The 17,003-nt window shown below is 38.9% G+C and overlaps 1 protein-coding gene across 2 annotated transcripts in view; it reads left to right on the top strand.

The window, feature by feature from the left end:
* Ppp4r4 (protein phosphatase 4 regulatory subunit 4) overlaps nt 1–15,435 on the top strand; it is a 116,663-nt gene extending 101,228 nt beyond the window's left edge. For both annotated transcript variants that reach the window (XM_076847995.2, XM_076847994.2), the window contains 2 exons: nt 11,802–11,949; nt 14,180–15,435. In XM_076847995.2, coding sequence (XP_076704110.1) covers nt 11,802–11,949; nt 14,180–14,204 — 173 coding nt within the window. In that variant the 3' untranslated portion in view covers nt 14,205–15,435. The remainder of the gene's footprint in view (nt 1–11,801; nt 11,950–14,179) is intronic.
* The last annotated feature ends 1,568 nt before the right edge of the window (nt 15,436–17,003 follow it).

Below are 17,003 nucleotides of genomic sequence, written 5' to 3'. Positions count from 1 at the left end.
ATTTCATTGTCAAATTTGAAGCTTAATTTTGCTGGATACAGTATTCTTGGTTGGAATCCATTATTTTTCAACGTTTGAAATACATTGTTCCAGGATCTTCTTGCTTTCAAAGTCTGTGATGAAAAATCAGTCGTTAACCTAATTGGTTTACCCCTGAAGGTAATCTGCCTCCTTTCTCTCGTAGCTTTTAATATTCTCTCCTTGTTCTGTATGTTGGCTTTCTTCATAATTATATGTCTTGGAGTTGGTCTATTACGGTTTTGAATGTTTGGGGTCCTGTAGGCTTCTAGGATTTGGCAATCCATTTCATCTTTCATCTCTGGGAAGTTTTCTAGAATTATTTCATTTAATAGGTTGTCCATTCCTTTGGTTTGATTCTCTATGCCTTCTTCTATCCTGATGACTCTCAAATCTGGTTTTTTTATGACATCCCATATCTCTTGAATAGATTGCTTATGGGATTTAAGCATCTTTTCTGTGTTGACTATATTCTTTTCATGTTGATAAACTTTGTCTTCATTATCTGATGTTCTGACTTCTACTTGATCTAGTCTATTTGTAAGATTCTCGTTTGAGTTTTTAATTTGGTTTATAGTTTCCTGCATTTCTAGGATTACTGTTTGATTTTTTTTTAAGATCTCTATCTCCTGGTAAAGCTCGTTCTTTGCTATTTGAATTTGTTTGTTTAATTCATTTTCAAAATATACTTTTATTGCTTGGACTTGTTGTCTCATGTCTTCTCTAATATTCCTTTCCATCTGAGTTAGGTATGCCTTGAGTTGTTTCCCTATCCATGTTTCTGATGCTTCTAGGTTCTCCTGTAGATTTAAGTTGTCCTGCATTTTTTGTACTCCTTTTTTGGCTTGTTTTTTCATGATGTTCACGTTACTTTCCAGCTCTATTTGATTGCTGTGTTTCTGCTCTCTTCTATAGATTTGTTTTGGTTTTGTATATCTCTGTTGTCTCTCCTTTGTGTTGGTAGACCATGCCTGCTAAAGTGGATTCCACTGGAAAGGAATTCCGACGGCCGAGCTCCAGTGACGTCACCTCTCTGCTATGGCGGGCCCCAGGCTCCTTGTTGGGGTGTCTGAATGGGGGGGTGGGACTGGACTGTCTCTGGCTGGTTTCAGCTCCTGGTTACCGGCGGGCGGGCGGTCTCCAGCTGCCAGTCGGGCTGGCAGCCAGTGGGCGATTGGTCGCCGGTGGGCGGGCGGACTCCAGCCGCCCAGTCGCGCGGGCAGTGGGTGGGCTGTAGCTGGTTGGCAGGCTATCTCTAGCTGCCCAGTCGCGCGTTCGGTCGCTGGCGGGCGGGCGGTCTCCAGCCCCCCAGTCGCGCAAGCAGCCTGCGGGCTATGGTCGCCGGCGGGGAGTGCAGACTCCAGCCACCCAGTCGCGTGGGCAACTGGCCGGCTGTCGCTGGTGGGCGGGCGATTTCTAGCCGCCCAGTCACGCGGGCAGCGGGTGGGCTGTCGTCGGGGGGCATGTGGTCTCCAGCCACCTGGTCGCGAGGGCCTGGCCTCTAGTCCCCTGGTTTCTCCTGTTAGTCCTGGTTTCTCCCGCTAGACCAGATTTCCCCTGAGTGATGCCTCTCGGCAGTTCAAACTGTACTCTGGGCCTGCCATTTGTTGGGTGTGGAGGTGTGGCTATTGGGAACCCCAGCACTCTATTGTTTTGATTTTTTCCGCTTGCCCCTCCCCCAGAGCTGGCAAGACAGGTTTCATTTTCGCCGCTGATGGGAGGGGGAATTGAAGGTCAGGAGTCTCTAGTTTTCCCCGAGTCTTTATGCAGGCTCGCTCTGATAATCCCTCTCCCGGAAAGCCTAGGAGAGATTTTATGCGAATTCCCCACTGTATGGGAGATGAGCTGAGTAACACGCACCTGTTTTATTGTTGCAATCTGTCAGAGAGTGGCGGTGGTTACTTCAGCTCTCCAAGATGGTGGCCGCTGGTTTCCTTGGTGGAGTTTCTGTTGTGGGGGATAGAACTGTACCGCTTCCTTTCCCGTCTGAAATCCCGAGCTCAGCCCGGGGCTCAGTGCGGGCTCAGCCGGCAGGATTCCACAGAATCTGCAGCCATGTTTCTCTCTGCTAGCTGGCTGCTTCTTAGTGGCGCCCCGCCGTCTGTAGCCGCGGGGTGGGCACACACCTGTTTTTTCCAGTAAAACTTAACTTACAAAAACAGGCAGCAGGGAAGATTTACCTAAAGGCTGTGGTTGTTGACCTCTGGCTTATATGCTAGGAAGGTAGAGTTACGTGATGAACACGCTGGAGTATTATGCTAAACATTACTGAAGCTGTGTGTATTTTTAACTTTCTGTCTTGGGGATATTGGGTGAAAGTTGTGATACTGATTGGTGATAATTTTTTAATGTAAATGATGCTGATCCTGCTCAAAGCTCTGAAATTTTTATGGGCCTCGTTATATTTCCTTTTTAGTTTCCATTTTGAATATTCTGTCTTCCTTTTACTGTGTTTTTTTTATTCTAATGAAGAATATGTATACTCATTGGCTGTTTTATAAACAGTTTTTCATTTTTAGAACAGAAAATCATTCTAAAATTAAATCATTGCCATCCACATATAGTATATAGTGTGGTTCACAAGGTGGACTGTGACTATCTTAGGAAACCTGAAATACTTTGCAAGTAGACAGTTGTCAAATCAGTTATCATCATATCTTGAAATCAGGGTTGTAAGTAATAAAACTGTTGATTCCTTTTATTTCAGCAAAGCAGTGTCCTTAGGAAGTACTAAGGAACATTTAGTGTTCAAGAATTTATTTACAATACAGAATGCCTTTAAAAATTTTAGATGCAAATGAAAGCCAGTTTAAATTAGCTCAACTTAGAGTTCATGGTACAAATGATTGTAGGTGTCTTTTAGGGGTTCTTCAGACATGGATGTTTTGGAGATTCCTTCATTCTGCTGCAAATAGGCATCTTTTTCCATAAATTGTAGCAATTTCCCCCAATAAATATCTCTACCTAAATCACCAAGAATATTGATGTAGAACTGATTTTTAAAATTATGTGCGTTAATTTCTTTAGTTTTTACTCTACTAGTTCTGAAGTACACTGAGAATCAAGAAAGTAGATATGGTTTATAGACCCTAAAACTTACCTTCAATGTATTAAATAAAAGCATGTTCTTTATAAGGGTAAATCTCTTATAAATATTTGAAAAAAATTCTATCTTAAGGACTCATGTATTTTTAAGGGAGGCTATAAGTTGAGTGAAATATCTCCTAAGGTTAATGAGCTTATTATCTATCAATATGTATTACTTAATGAAATACATAGTGAAGAAAAAGTCAGTGTAAAATCACACATCTTAGCAGTAAAGAGAAAATGGAAGCAAGTGTCTTTTAACAAGTATATGAGATGTTCACAGAGAGGATTGTAGTTAGTTGCGGGACTCAGAGTGGGCTTCCTGATGAGTATGTCAGTTGAGATAACCCTTAAAGTGTGCTAAGATTTTCAAAACAGAGGTGGTTATGGAATAACACCCAGGCATAGTACCAGACGTATACAAAGGCTGGTCGTTGCCATCTTTTTGTTGTTGTTCTAGTTGGTTATACATGACAGCATAATGCATCTCAACTCATTGTACACAAATGGAGCATAACTTCTTATTTCTCTGGCTGTACATGATGCAGAGTCACACCATTCATGCAATAATACATGTACACAATGTCTCATTTCATTATTCTTCCCACCCTCCATACTTCCTCCCCTCCCCTCCCCTCCCTTCACTCCCCTCTGCCCAAAGTTCTTCCATTCTTCCCTAGCTCCCCCCACCCCCCATTATGGATCAGCATCCACATATCAGAGAAAACATTTGACCTTTGTCTTTTTTGTGTTGGTTTATTTTGCTTAGCATGATATTCTCCAACTCCATCCATTTACATGCAAATGCCATAATTTCCTCCTTCTTTAAGACTGAGTAATATTTCACTGTATATATATATATATATATATAGCACCTTTTCTTTATCCATTCATCTATTGAAAGGCATTTGGGTTGGTTCCATAGTTTAGCTATTGTGAATTAAACTGCTGTAAACATTGACTGTATCAGTGTAGTATGCTGATTTTAAGTCCTTTGGGTATAAACCGAGGAGTGGGATAGCTGAGTAAATTGTGGTTCCATTCCAAGTTTTCTAAGGAATCTCCATACTGCTTTCCGGAGTGGTTGCATCAATTTGCAGTCCTACCAATATATGCGTGAACCTTTCCCCCCACATCCTTGGGTTGTTGACATCTTCAGGAAGCAGCTGCCAGCCAATTTGGCTAGAATGTGGAGTGTGTGTGAAGGAGTGCAGTAAGACAGAACTAAAAGGAAAAGTTGAAATCAAAATTTGGAAGGTTGGCTTGGATACTTTTTACTTAATGTGAACTCACCATTAATTGTGTGATGACTTTTCCTTTCATTAGTTGTAACATTCTGCCCAAGATTATGTGGACACAGCAGACTGTGGGAGAAAAAAAAAGAATGCTAGTGAAGAATCAGGAAAACAAATCGCAATATCTATTGTTAGTGGGTATCAAAATCAATAAAACCCCTTTGAAAAGCAGTTTTGATAAAATTTATCAAGAATCAAAATTTATTAAGAATCCTAGTTTTTAAAAATATAATCTGACTAAAAAAATCTCATTTCTAATGATGTCATGAAGCAATAAAGTACATAAAAATGTGGTCAAAATGTTATTATATGAGTCTTTGATAAGATGTGATGCAAATGACACTTCACTTGTCATTTTCCTCTAAAACCATAAACCCTAGTTTAATCTTAAGAAAAACATCAGGCAAATACTAATAGAGGGGCATCACAGTACTTCTCAAAACTGACAAGGTCAGTGTTAACTTTTTGACAGAATACTTGAGAAAACAACTTAAAAGGAGAAAAGAAGCTGGTTACATTGGTGTGTGCCTGTAATCTCAGTAACTTGGGAGGATGAGGTAGGAAGATCACAAGTTTAAGGCCAGCCTTAGCAACTTTAGAGAGAACCTGTCTCAAAAACAAAAATAAAAAAAGGACTTGGGGTATAGCTTGGAACCTCTGGGTTCAATCTCCAGTACTTTCCCTCACCTGAAAGAAAAGGAGAAAAGATTTACCTAAATCCATAGTTTCAGAGGTTTAGTTTGTGGTTGGTTGTCCCCATCACTATGGGCCTGTGGTGAGGTGGTACATAATGGTGGAAAGGTATGGCAGAGCAAAAAGCAAAAACTATTTGCCTTGTGGAAGCTGGTAAGTGGGCGGGGGGCGAGTAGAGGAAATCAATACACTGTGGCCTGTGCTGCCATATGTAGTCAGTTGGTTTTCAACAATGACTCTGAGATAAATCAGCAGTGATGAGTGATTACCTTTCAAAAAATGGTGCTGGATGGCCCAATTCTTTGAAGGACACAATCTCCCAAAATACACACAAAAAGAAATAGCCAATATGAACACACTTTATCTGCTAAGGAAATTGAATCAATAAATAATAACATTACAAAACAGAAAGCACCAGACCCAGACTGGTTTACAGGTGAACTCTACCAAACGTTTAAGGAAGAAATTATACCAATTCTCTATTTCATTAAAACAATTGAGAATATATCTTATGTATACCCTAATACCAAAACCAGACAAAGATGTTAATAAGAAACTACATAGTTTCAAAGATCCTCAACAAAACATTAACAAATCAGACCTAACAATTCATTAAGATAATTATATACCACAACCAAGTGGATGTCACGCTGGGTGTGCAAGATTGACTCAATATTAAATGTTAACCAAAGAAGTCCATCACATAGACAGGGGGAAGAAGAGAAGTCACACATTCTTATCAATAGCTGCAAAGAAGGCATTTGGCAAAATCCATCACTTATTCGTGTAAAAATTCTCAGTGATAAGGAAAATCAACAGTTAACATCTACTCAATGGCAAAAAAAACTAGAAGCCTTCCACTAAGATCAGGATAAGGCAAGGATTTCTCCTCTTACCTCCCCTTTCATCATCATACTGGAAGTCCTAGAAGAGGAAATAAAAGGTATACTGATTTGGAGGAAAGAAATAAAACTGTCTTTGTTCACAGATGACATGAGTATTTGTGTAAAACATCTAAAAAAAAAAAAAAAACCTGACAAAACCCCCAACTTATAATTATAGCAAGATTTCAGGTTACAAGGTTAATAGAAAAAAGCCAATTACTTATATTTCAGCAATAAATAAGTGGGATTTAGTACAATACTATTTATATTAGCACCAAAATAAATGAAACACTTATGATATATGTGACAAAAATATAAAGACATATATGAGGAAGATGACAAAACTCTGATGAAAGAAATCAAACAACTAAAAAATTGATATTGCATGTTCATGGTTAGGGACACTCAGTATTCTTAAAATCATTACTTTTCAACTTGATCTATAGATTCAGTACAATCCTAGTCAAAATTCCAGCAAGTGAATACCAACAAACTGATTCTAGAATTTATTTAAAAATTTTTTTTTGGTACAGAAATTGGACCCAGGGGCTCTTAACCACTGAGCCACATCCCCAGCTCTTGTTTAAAATATACATATATATTTTTAAAATATATACATATATATTTTGAGACGATCTCACTGAGAGTTACCAGGGGCTTCACAAAGTTGCTGATACTGGCTTTGAACTTGCAGTTCTCCTGTTTCAGCTTCTCCAATCAATGGGATTACAGGCATGCACCACTGCACCTGGCCTGATTAAAAGGTTTAAATGGGGGAAGATAAAGACTCAGAATAGCCCATACAGTGTTGAATAAGAAGAACAAAATTAGAAGTTTGACACCACCTGACTTCAAGACTTATTGTAAAACCACAGCAACCAAGACAGTGTGGTATTTGCAAAAGAAGACATATTAATGGAATCAAATAGGGATCCAGAAATAGGTCCACATAAATATAGTCAAGTGATCTTTGACAAGGGAGCAAATCCAATGCAATGGAGGAAAGATGGTCTTTTCAACAAATGGTGCTAGAATAAATAGAAACCAACATTCAAAAATAAGTATAGATTAATACTCTTCACAAAATTTAAGTTAATTACAGATCTAAATATGAAATGCAAAGTTATGAAGTTCCTAGAAGATAATATAGGAGAAAAATCAAGATGACCTTAGGTATAGCAGTGCTTTTTTTTTTTTTTTTTTTTTTTTTGGCAATAACATCAGAGGCATGAGCTGTGAAAGAAACAATTGATAAGTTAGATTTCCTTAAAAAGGAAAACTAGTAGGAGAGTGAGGTGATTAGAGACAGAACGGGAGAAGATATTTGCAAAGATATGTCTGGTGAAGTTCTATTATCCAAAATGAACAACAATAACAATAACAACTCTTAAAACTTATCAAAAATAAAACTAAAAACCTGATTTAAAAGTGGACAAAGACTTGAACAGATACCTCTCCAGAGACGATATGTAGATGACAAGGATATAAAAAGATATGTTCAATATCATGTGTGTTAGCTTTTTGTTACAGTGACCAAAATAACCAGAAAAGAACAACTTCGAGGAGGAAAAGTTTATTTGGGCTCACGGTTTTACAAGTTCAGTCCATGGCTGGCTGACTCCAGGGCTGTGGGTCTGCAGTGAGACAGAAAGATATAGTGAAGAAAAGCTATTCATTGGGTAACAGCTTGGAAGGAGAGAGAGTGGGGAGGCAGAGGGAGGGAAGGGGCCACAGGAAGATGAACCCCACCAGAGTGCATCTCCAATGATGTATCTCTTCCAGCCACATCCATCTACATACAGTTAACACCCAGTTAGTCCAAATTCAAATGTACTGAGTAGGTTACAGTGCTCATAATCTAATCATTTTACCTCTGAATATCCATGCTTCAACCCAGGAGCTTTTGGGGGAACACCTCATATCTAAACCATAACATCAACCTCTGGCCCCTAAAACTCCTGCTTGTAACAGTGCAAAATGCATTTAGTCCATCTCCAAGAGTCCCCATAGTATTTTAAAAATACTTTTAGTTGTTAATGGATCTTTATTTTATTCATTTATTTATATGCGGTGCTGACAATTGAACCCAGTGTCTCACACATGTGAGGCAAGTGCTCTACCACTGAGCCACAACCCCAGCACCCCCATAGTCTTAACAGTTCCAGCATTGCCCAAAAGTCCAAGTTCAAATTCTCCTCTCTAGTCAAGGCAAATTCTTGGCTGTGAGCCCCTTTAAAAAAATCAAAAGCAAATTACAAATATCAAATATATAATGGTGTACAATAAACATTCCTATTCCAAAAATGAGGAATGGGGCATAGAAAGGAAAGGACTTCAACAAGACAAAAACCCCAGCTGGGCAAATAAGCCCTGTAGCTCCATATCTGGCATCTGGGGCAAATGGCGGTGAGATGTGATATCTTGTCAAGTTTGGTCTTGCCAGTCACAGCCCACATGGTCTCTGTTAGCCTGGCTGTCAGTAGCCCGCAAGTTTCCTTGCAGATGTTCCACATTCCTAGCATCTCTTAATCCCTGGGGTCTCCCTTCCAGCTTTGGCTTCACCTTCACACATCACGTTCTCAGAGGCAACTGACAGGAATACTGACCCGGTTACATATTGCCTTCCTTTGAAATCTCAATGGAGGCCTCCATGACCCCTTAACTCCAGTATCCAGCATTATTGCAGAACCAGTACCAAGTGGATTCCACCAAGGTCTGATGCTATCTTGAGCAGTTGGTGGCTCCCCTTGAACCTTGATTGTAGCAGCTTCTGAGTACCTGGGTGGCTGAGTACAATGAACTGAATCCTGAGGAAAGAGCTTTCTAGGCATGGCTTGTAAACAGGGTGCCCCTAGAGTTTCTTCTCAAATGAATTTTTAGATTTATACTCTTGAGCTTGCAGTGGGGTTGGGCTTGCTAATTCTTGGATGCCCTTAAGGCATCTTTCTTGTTATCTCTGTACAAAGCATTAACTTCTCTTTAGTGGTGGTTATATCTTCAACAATCACATGTGGGCTCCAATTTTATGGCACTTTTCTGGCCAAACTGCAAGTTTTAAGAATCCTCCTTCTCTTCTGCTCCCAATTCTCACTGTAAACCTGGCTAAACCATGTACCCATGCCACAGATGCTGTGCTGTTTTGTAGTTTTCTCTGTCAGATTAACCACCCTTAAATTTGGCCTCAGACAAAGTCTTAGAACATGGACAAAATGTAGGTAAGTTCTTTGCCAGAATGTAACATGAGTAGCCTCTAATCCAGTTCCCAATAGAATCCCATTCTCCTCAGAAACCTCATGAGCACAGGCTTTACTGTCTGCATATCTGTCAGGTTTCTCATCTTCTGAGCTCCCACCAGAATTACCCATTAAGCTCCACTTACAACATTTTTAATCTTCTCTAGTATGCATCTCTAAACTTTTACATGTGCCTCCTGCAAACCTGCTTCAAAGGCTTCTGAACCACATAGTTAGGTTACTTATAGCAATATCTCCACTCCTGGTACCAGTTTCTTTGTTAGTCAGGTTTTTGTCATTGTGACCAAAATACTAGACAAGACCAACTTAGAGGAGGAAGAGTTTATTTGGGCTCATGGTTTCAGAGGTTCAGTTCATGGTCAGACAGTTTCATTGCTGTGGGCCTGAGGTGAGACAAAAATATCATGGCAAAAGGGTGTGGTGGAGGAAAACTTTCACTGTATAGCATCCAGGAAGCAGGGCAGGGGATGGGGTGGAGACTACAGGGAAGATGAACCCTTCCAGGGCATACCTGCTATGACCCATCTCCTCCAGCCACACTCCACCTGCCTAGCGTTCCACCCAGTTAGTCCATTTAAAGTAGGATGGGCTGATTAGGTTATAGTTGTCCTAATGTGATCATTTACCTCCTGCATCAACACAGGAGCTTTCAGGGGACAACCTCATATTCGAACCCTAACAATATGTCACTAAGTAACTATAAATTAAAGCCATAAGATATCACTGCCCACCTACTAGAATGATCAAGATCCAAATAATATGTCAAATACACTCTACTACTATGTATATCTAAAAAGAACAAGTAAAAAAATAAAAACATCATTGCCCCCACCAAAAAAAAAAATAAAAAAAATCCAAAACATTGACAACGCCAAATGTTAAGGATGTGGGTCAGCAGGAATTCTGATTCTTTGCTGAGGGAACCCTTTCATCAATTTGGTTGTTTGTTAAAATACTAGATGTACTCATCAGATGACTCAGCAGTCATCCTCCTTGGTATTTACCTACAGGAGTTGAGAACTTATGTCTATACAAAAACCTGCACACAGAATTTATAGCAGCTGATGATAAGATGTCAATGAAGTTTCCTCAGTTACAACCAACACACAACTCTGGTGGGAGATGTAGAAAATGAAGAGCTGTGTATGAGTGGGTACAGGGTTATGGGAAATCTGTACCTTCCTCTTACTTTTGTTGTTAACCTAAAACTTCTCTTAAAAAGTAAATCTATTTTTTAAAATGGTGCCAGAACTATTGGGTATCCACATTAAATAGATCAAAGCCAAAAAGCAAACAAACAAACAAACAAAAGAAACCCTGCCACCACTAAACAAAACTGAATCTCAGCTTTTATCTCACATTATATACAAAATTAATTAAAAATGTATATCTAAGCATAAAAGCTAACACTGTATTTTCTGAAGAAGATAATAGAAAAAAGCCTTTATAATTTTGAGACATAGATTTCTCCTGTCAGCATATTAGACTTGATCAAAATTTTCCACCTTTGGGTTTTGAAAAAAAAAAAAAGAGTAAAAGGGCATGGATTGGGAGAAAATATTCACATCATATATACTTGACAGAAGACTTGCATTTATAACATACAAAAAAGTCTTTAATAAGGCAACTACTACTAAAATGGGCAAAAGATTTGAACCTGAACTTTACAAAAGAAAATATTCATAGAGGTGCATGAAAAGATACTTAAAATCACTAATCATTAGGGAAATTCAAATGAGGATATTAAGCACACAAGAAGATAACACTTGACACTCACTAGAATGTCAAAAATTTAAAAGGCTGCCAATATTCAAAGTGTGAGGATATGGAACACCTCTCCAGAACTCTCAGACGTCACTGCTGGAAGTGACAGATGCAGAGAATAAACTCTGGACAACACTTTGGCAGTTTCTTTTGAAGATAAATACACACTCTCTATATGATCCAGCAATTCTACTCCTAGGTATTTACCAGAGAGTACTAAAACGCACACACACCAACTTGTACATGAATGTTCCAAGCAGCTTTGTTTGAAATAGTCAAAAACTGGAAAAAATCCTGGTGTTATCAATACGCATTATATTTAAACAAATTTTACATACCCATACAATACATAGTCAGAAATAAAAATGAAGTATCAATATACACAACATGGGTGAATCTTAGAATAATTGTTGTGAATGAAAGAAGCCAGATAAAATGGATAATTACATATTGTAGGGTTCCATTTACGTAACATTCTAGAAAATGCAAGCTTATTTGTAATGACAGGAGGCAGATCATGGTTTAGAGAGGAAGGATGCAGGAAGAGAAGGAGGGATTGCAGTGAGGTGGGAAGGGACATTCGGGTGTTCCACATCTTAATTGTGGTGATGGCTTCCCGGGGAGATATATATGCTAAAATATTAAGTTTGTGAAATTTATTGTATGTAAATTCACTAAATTTCTTTAATAAGAGAAAAAGTCAGCTATTCTTTAAAAAATAGAAAAAGGCCCCTGGTGGAGGCCTTTTCTCTTCAATTAACATTTTTCTAGTGTGTTCACTGTCTAACTCTATTTGTTACTTTCAGATGATTCATTCCGGGCTCGTAGTGCCAGTAATGTTCCACCTCCCTATTCTTCCAATCCTGCCTTACCGAGTACCTCCCGTGGGACGAGTAGCACAGCTGATTCGAAGAACAGTGGGAATAAAGATCCACAACCCAGGAAGGCCATGTCGTAAGTCGTCAATGATACATGATGAGTTTATTGTCCCACCGTGTCCTCAGTTCATTTTCCTTCTTACTTACATACTTTCCAGAGTATAGGAAATGTCCATAATGAGGAAGTGTTTCAAGTCAAAGGGGATTATAATGGTGGGAGACTTGGGTGTTAGGTGGTGTGCACGAGTAAGCAGTATATGGCAAATGCCTTGTAACCTTAGGAAATCAACAAAGACCATTTAAATGACCTCTGCTAGCATCTGAAATCTGCTTTTCTTCTACAAAAGTTTTACTTTCTGGGGAATTTTCTTTGAGAAGGTGTTAGGTGGTATAGTTGGATCCCTTTAAACAGCCAACTGTGGGATCTAATCCCTCATTGCTCAGAAAGATGGGTATAACAAATGCCATATAAGAAATACTATTCTAGCACAAACCAGAGTTGCAAGTTTAGAAAAGACATTTGCAGACTACACTTGGGCCTTGAAGTTATAAAGGGCCTCTCTCTATTCTCCTTGCCCCATGCTGTTTTACATGCTTTTTGCACCTTGTTTGAATTGCTGAAGCCTGTGTTTCTTTTAGCTTAAACATTCAAGAGTGTAGTCTCATAAAAATCATCATAAGAGACCATAGCAAGGTACACATGATTCAGCCGGGCTGCAGGTTTGCTCTTTCAAATAGAACTCCCAATCTTTCTGATTAGAACAGAACTTAAGACAAGATTCAGACTTTCTTTTAAATTCATGGACAGTTTCAAAGTAAGTTTTTCATGTGAATCCTTTTATAAAAACTCCATGCCAGAGTTCTTTTTTAGGACTTAAATTATATTATAATTCATTTTAAATTTTATTTGGCCAGTGGGTCTATACCCAACTTCATTCAGAATTTAGAAATCAGTTTATTCAATGGAGCTCACAGAAGGGTTAGGACTCTATACTACAAAAAGTAATAGAGATAGGAAAAAGTGATATTGATATTACCGATTAGCATTGTTAATGTGGAGAACACTCTGACTAATGAAAATACTCCACCCATATGTTACTGCCCTGGTGATGAACCTGTGGGAGTTCCATTTAGAAGCCATGCAAGCAGAGGTGGAACCGGGCGGTGAGATCCTGTCAAGCAAGCAGCAGGGCTCAGTTCAGCCCTGTGCTTCTCAGGCCTCACTGTTGTCTGTGCTGACTCACGCTTGGTCTTGAAAGGGGCCTTTCTGTTCTGCATCCTGACATCCTGCCTCTCTCTCCCCCTAGGCTCTCTTCTTCTCACAGGGTTGCCCTGGACTTCTCCTATGTGGACATATTTAGTAAGGGCACATTCCCTTCTCCACTTATTTTTCTAAATGTCATCAGCATTTTTTAAAAGTAAAGACCATTGAAACCTAATATATTCATGCCAGCCCTCCTTTACTTCAGATTCCTATATCTGATCTTTCATTGTCCAGCTCATTTTTCCTTTTTATATAATTGGTGATTACAAAAATGAGTCCAAAAACAACGACTGATAAGAAATCACATCAGGCTTGTTTCTTCTTTTCTGAATGTTCTGAAGAGAGGAATGCTGGGCTCCACAGCTATTTCCTGACCACACACCTGGATGTCCAAGTGCCTGGCCACACTTCCTATAACCGGGGTCTTGGGTGGACTATCAGAAGTGTGTATTACCACTTAGCTGGGACAGGTGGCTGATGTCTCCCCTACTCTCACTTCTGTGAAATATTATTCACATTTCAGAACCATGTCATATCTAAATGAAAATATGTCCTTTTTTATTTAAAATAAGTCTATGCAGTGATTTCAGAAAGTATTAATTATTTGAATTCTTATTTCTCAAGAAAATTCTGTGCAGAACATTCCCTCACTTTATAAAATGACACATCTGGTATTCAGAAATAGTGGTGACTTGAAGTAAAGGTGTGCATTGTGTCTTTTAAGGTCAGTTTATATATTTAGTTCTGGGTAATTTCCACTGTGGTTACATGAAATTTAAAAAGAAGCAAAACTTGTATGAACTAAATTGAATGCTATGTTAAGTGCATACTTGGTTTTTTGGTCATTAAAGGTAATTCTGAGTAATTTTTAAGGTGTATTTTATCTTTTCCCTTAATCAGGTTCTCATATATTAGGTTTATCCAAAGTAGCTTTTCTTTATTTACTTAGTAAGCATTATATGGATAAAATTTTTCATGTTTTCTTTTCTCCTCTCCCTGTCTCCATTCCTTCCTTCCCTCCTTCCATCCTTCTTTCCTTCAGGAAATCTAGAAAATCCAACCCTTAAATCAACTGCATAATGAAGGAGGCAGACAGAGACCGCTAGAGATGACATGATCAGTGGGCAAAAGCAGAAGCAGTGGCTGGGACCTCTTTAAGGTGTTTTTGTTTTTGTTTTTGTTTCTGTTTTTAATGAAATGGGAAAAGACACAGAATGGCAGCTGATATTAAACTTACCATATTTGGAATTAGATCCCTAGGAGGTATAATTAATAGATATTTCTTAAATAATAATAATAATGTGGTTACAGAATTCCAATGTAACAGTGCAATGTAATGAAAAATAACTAGGTGTGTGCGTTAGTGACTGCTGCAGTGAGACAAGCCTGCCTTTCTTTGTGCAGGAACCCAGCTCTCCCATTGCCCTAGAGGATAGTGTTCAGATAGGATAAGACAGTGCAAGTCAGATGACCTTGCCCTTGCTGGGTCGTCACAGGGACAGGAGCTTGGGAAATAAGGAAGTTACTGCACCCTCTTATGGCTCTCCAAGCCAAGATGAAAGGACAAACTGAACAGCTGTCCATAGTTTTATCAGTTCCATGATTCCAGGACATCCCCAAATTTCAATTTGGCATTGAAAATTCTATAAAGACTTCTGATAACTTTGAGCTACAGATACCTTTAAAATAATAGATTAATGATTTCCTTTATTTCCTAGAATTTCTTTTATACATACTTTGTTTATTTTTTAGATTGTATTAGTCCTTACTTAATTTAAAATGATGAATCTGGTTTGAATCAGCTGTTATTCCAAGCTATCATGCTTAAGCTTTGTCAACAGCATTTATTTGTCTTATTATTTCATCAGAGTTGCCTGTGGAACATGTACAGTTCTTAAGTTTAAAACGTCAGTTCTTGAGATATACTGTATGAAGCTATTGTCAGCTTCTCTATTTCAAATGCAATCAGCATATAACTATATTATATTAGAAAATATTTGTTTTTTAAAATATATTGATGTATGATAAAGATGATCTAATTTGTGAATGCATATGCGTGTGTGGTTACTTTTTATAATGTGAAATGGATAATGAATTGACTCAAAATAAAACATAGGTTAATGAGGTGCCTGTGTTTGTGAAAAAAGTTTTGAATACTTTCCTGCATTTTTTATTCTATCATTAAAGAGCAAGACAGTTCATTTTCAAGTAATGAATAATAGAAGCACATCCATGTCAACTGTAAATTACTCAGGGGACAGTCATTCAGTGTGAGTCTTTTTCATGCCATATGTTTCCTTTCCTTCCACAAAGCCTCTTTTTGTCCATGCTTAGTGATGTGTTATGTCCTGCATCAGAGGATAAAACAGAACTGTTTAACTGTTCATTTTGTCAGCATAGTTCCAGTAAGTGTGAGAAATTTGACAACACTAATTAAAGGAATTCAGTGTGGTTTTTGTGGATTTCATTTAACTATTTTAATTATGTCTCCTACTATCATCAATAATGTGGATTGAACATTTATGATCTAGAGACTTTGTGGTGCATAATGGTACATCAAGGCTGCATCCCTTTTTCCAGTACTTCAATTCAGTCACCTTGACTCTGTTACTTTAAATAAAATGGATAATTTCAATTTACTTGTTAAAAAATAATTTAGGTGAGTTATTAGCTTTTTTTCCCTATCATGGATGTGGGAAAAGGGGAAAGTGAAGAGAAAAATCACCACTACTTGTAAAATTTAAGAATGTAGAGAAGTTGATTGCAGTCTTGCTCCTAGGCATTAAATTCTGAGTTATAACAGTCAATCATGCAGGGTGTGGTGCATACGTATCTAATATTTGTGGAGCCCATATTCTGTGCTATTGATTCTTGTGTTGAACCAGTGCCCGTGGAAGGCGTTAAGCTGCCTGGGTCTCCTGCATCCTTTGACTTTCCCTCTGGCAGGGTGGGGACAGGGTGTGGTGAGTCTCTGGTGGGAGCTCCCCAGTGCCTGGTCCTATTCTGGGGCACTCCCTGGGGCAAGCCCGAGGTCCTTGAAACCTTCCTAAACTCTGCTTATACTCAGGCTACCTGCCTGTTTATGAAAGTCTTTTGTCCAGGAACCTAATGGAATATGAATGATGTGTCTTTATAATTATTTTATCAACCTTATAATTCCTAGAAATTCTCTATTTTCTGGGGTGAAAGTTTACTCCCAAGAGCAAACACAGGGTATTTAATAGTTTACAGTTTAAGCTTCATGGAGATGCCGTCCTTGTAAAACAGCACGTGTCTTCAATTTTCCTTGTGTTTCCAGCAGAATTGTCGAATTGTCTTGCCTTCCCTGGCACGCTAAGGCCTCATTGCAGGCCAGAGTTTTCTACTGAGTCCTGCTAAGGTGGATTCAATTTGTCCTCCCTCTTGGAGTTGAAAGTTACAATTGTGTGAGAAAATATGAGCCAACTCCACAGCCAAGGAAGAAGGTGACGAGATGTGGCTGCCACGTGGAGATGTGTGGGGGCATTTTCTTTGTCATAAGGATCTTGGGGACAGGGGAGGGCAGAGGGGGCTACTGCTGTCCTCAGTGAAAACAGGCCCGGAAGGCCACCCAGTCCCCAACAAGGCACAGAACTGCTCTGGACCACAGGTGGTTCTGATTGTCCTCTGAACCAAGAGCACCTCCCCTGAGAAACGTCGATTGGCTGAGAGCATTCTGTGGACTGACTAAACCTGTTCTTAGCAGTTTAGACCTAAAAGTCGGGCCCAAAAAATTGGAGTTAGGGAGAAGCTACAGGTGTGTGTGTGTGTGTGTGTGTGTGTATATATATATATATATATATATATATGTGTGTGTGTGTGTGTGTGTGTGTGTGTGTGTGTGTGTG

This window comes from Callospermophilus lateralis, chromosome 3 (genome assembly GCF_048772815.1).
Source record: "Callospermophilus lateralis isolate mCalLat2 chromosome 3, mCalLat2.hap1, whole genome shotgun sequence".
Taxonomy (NCBI): Eukaryota; Metazoa; Chordata; class Mammalia; order Rodentia; family Sciuridae; genus Callospermophilus; species Callospermophilus lateralis.
The sequence above is the reverse complement of the archived record's forward strand: the minus strand, read 5'-3'. Positions and strand labels throughout refer to the sequence as shown.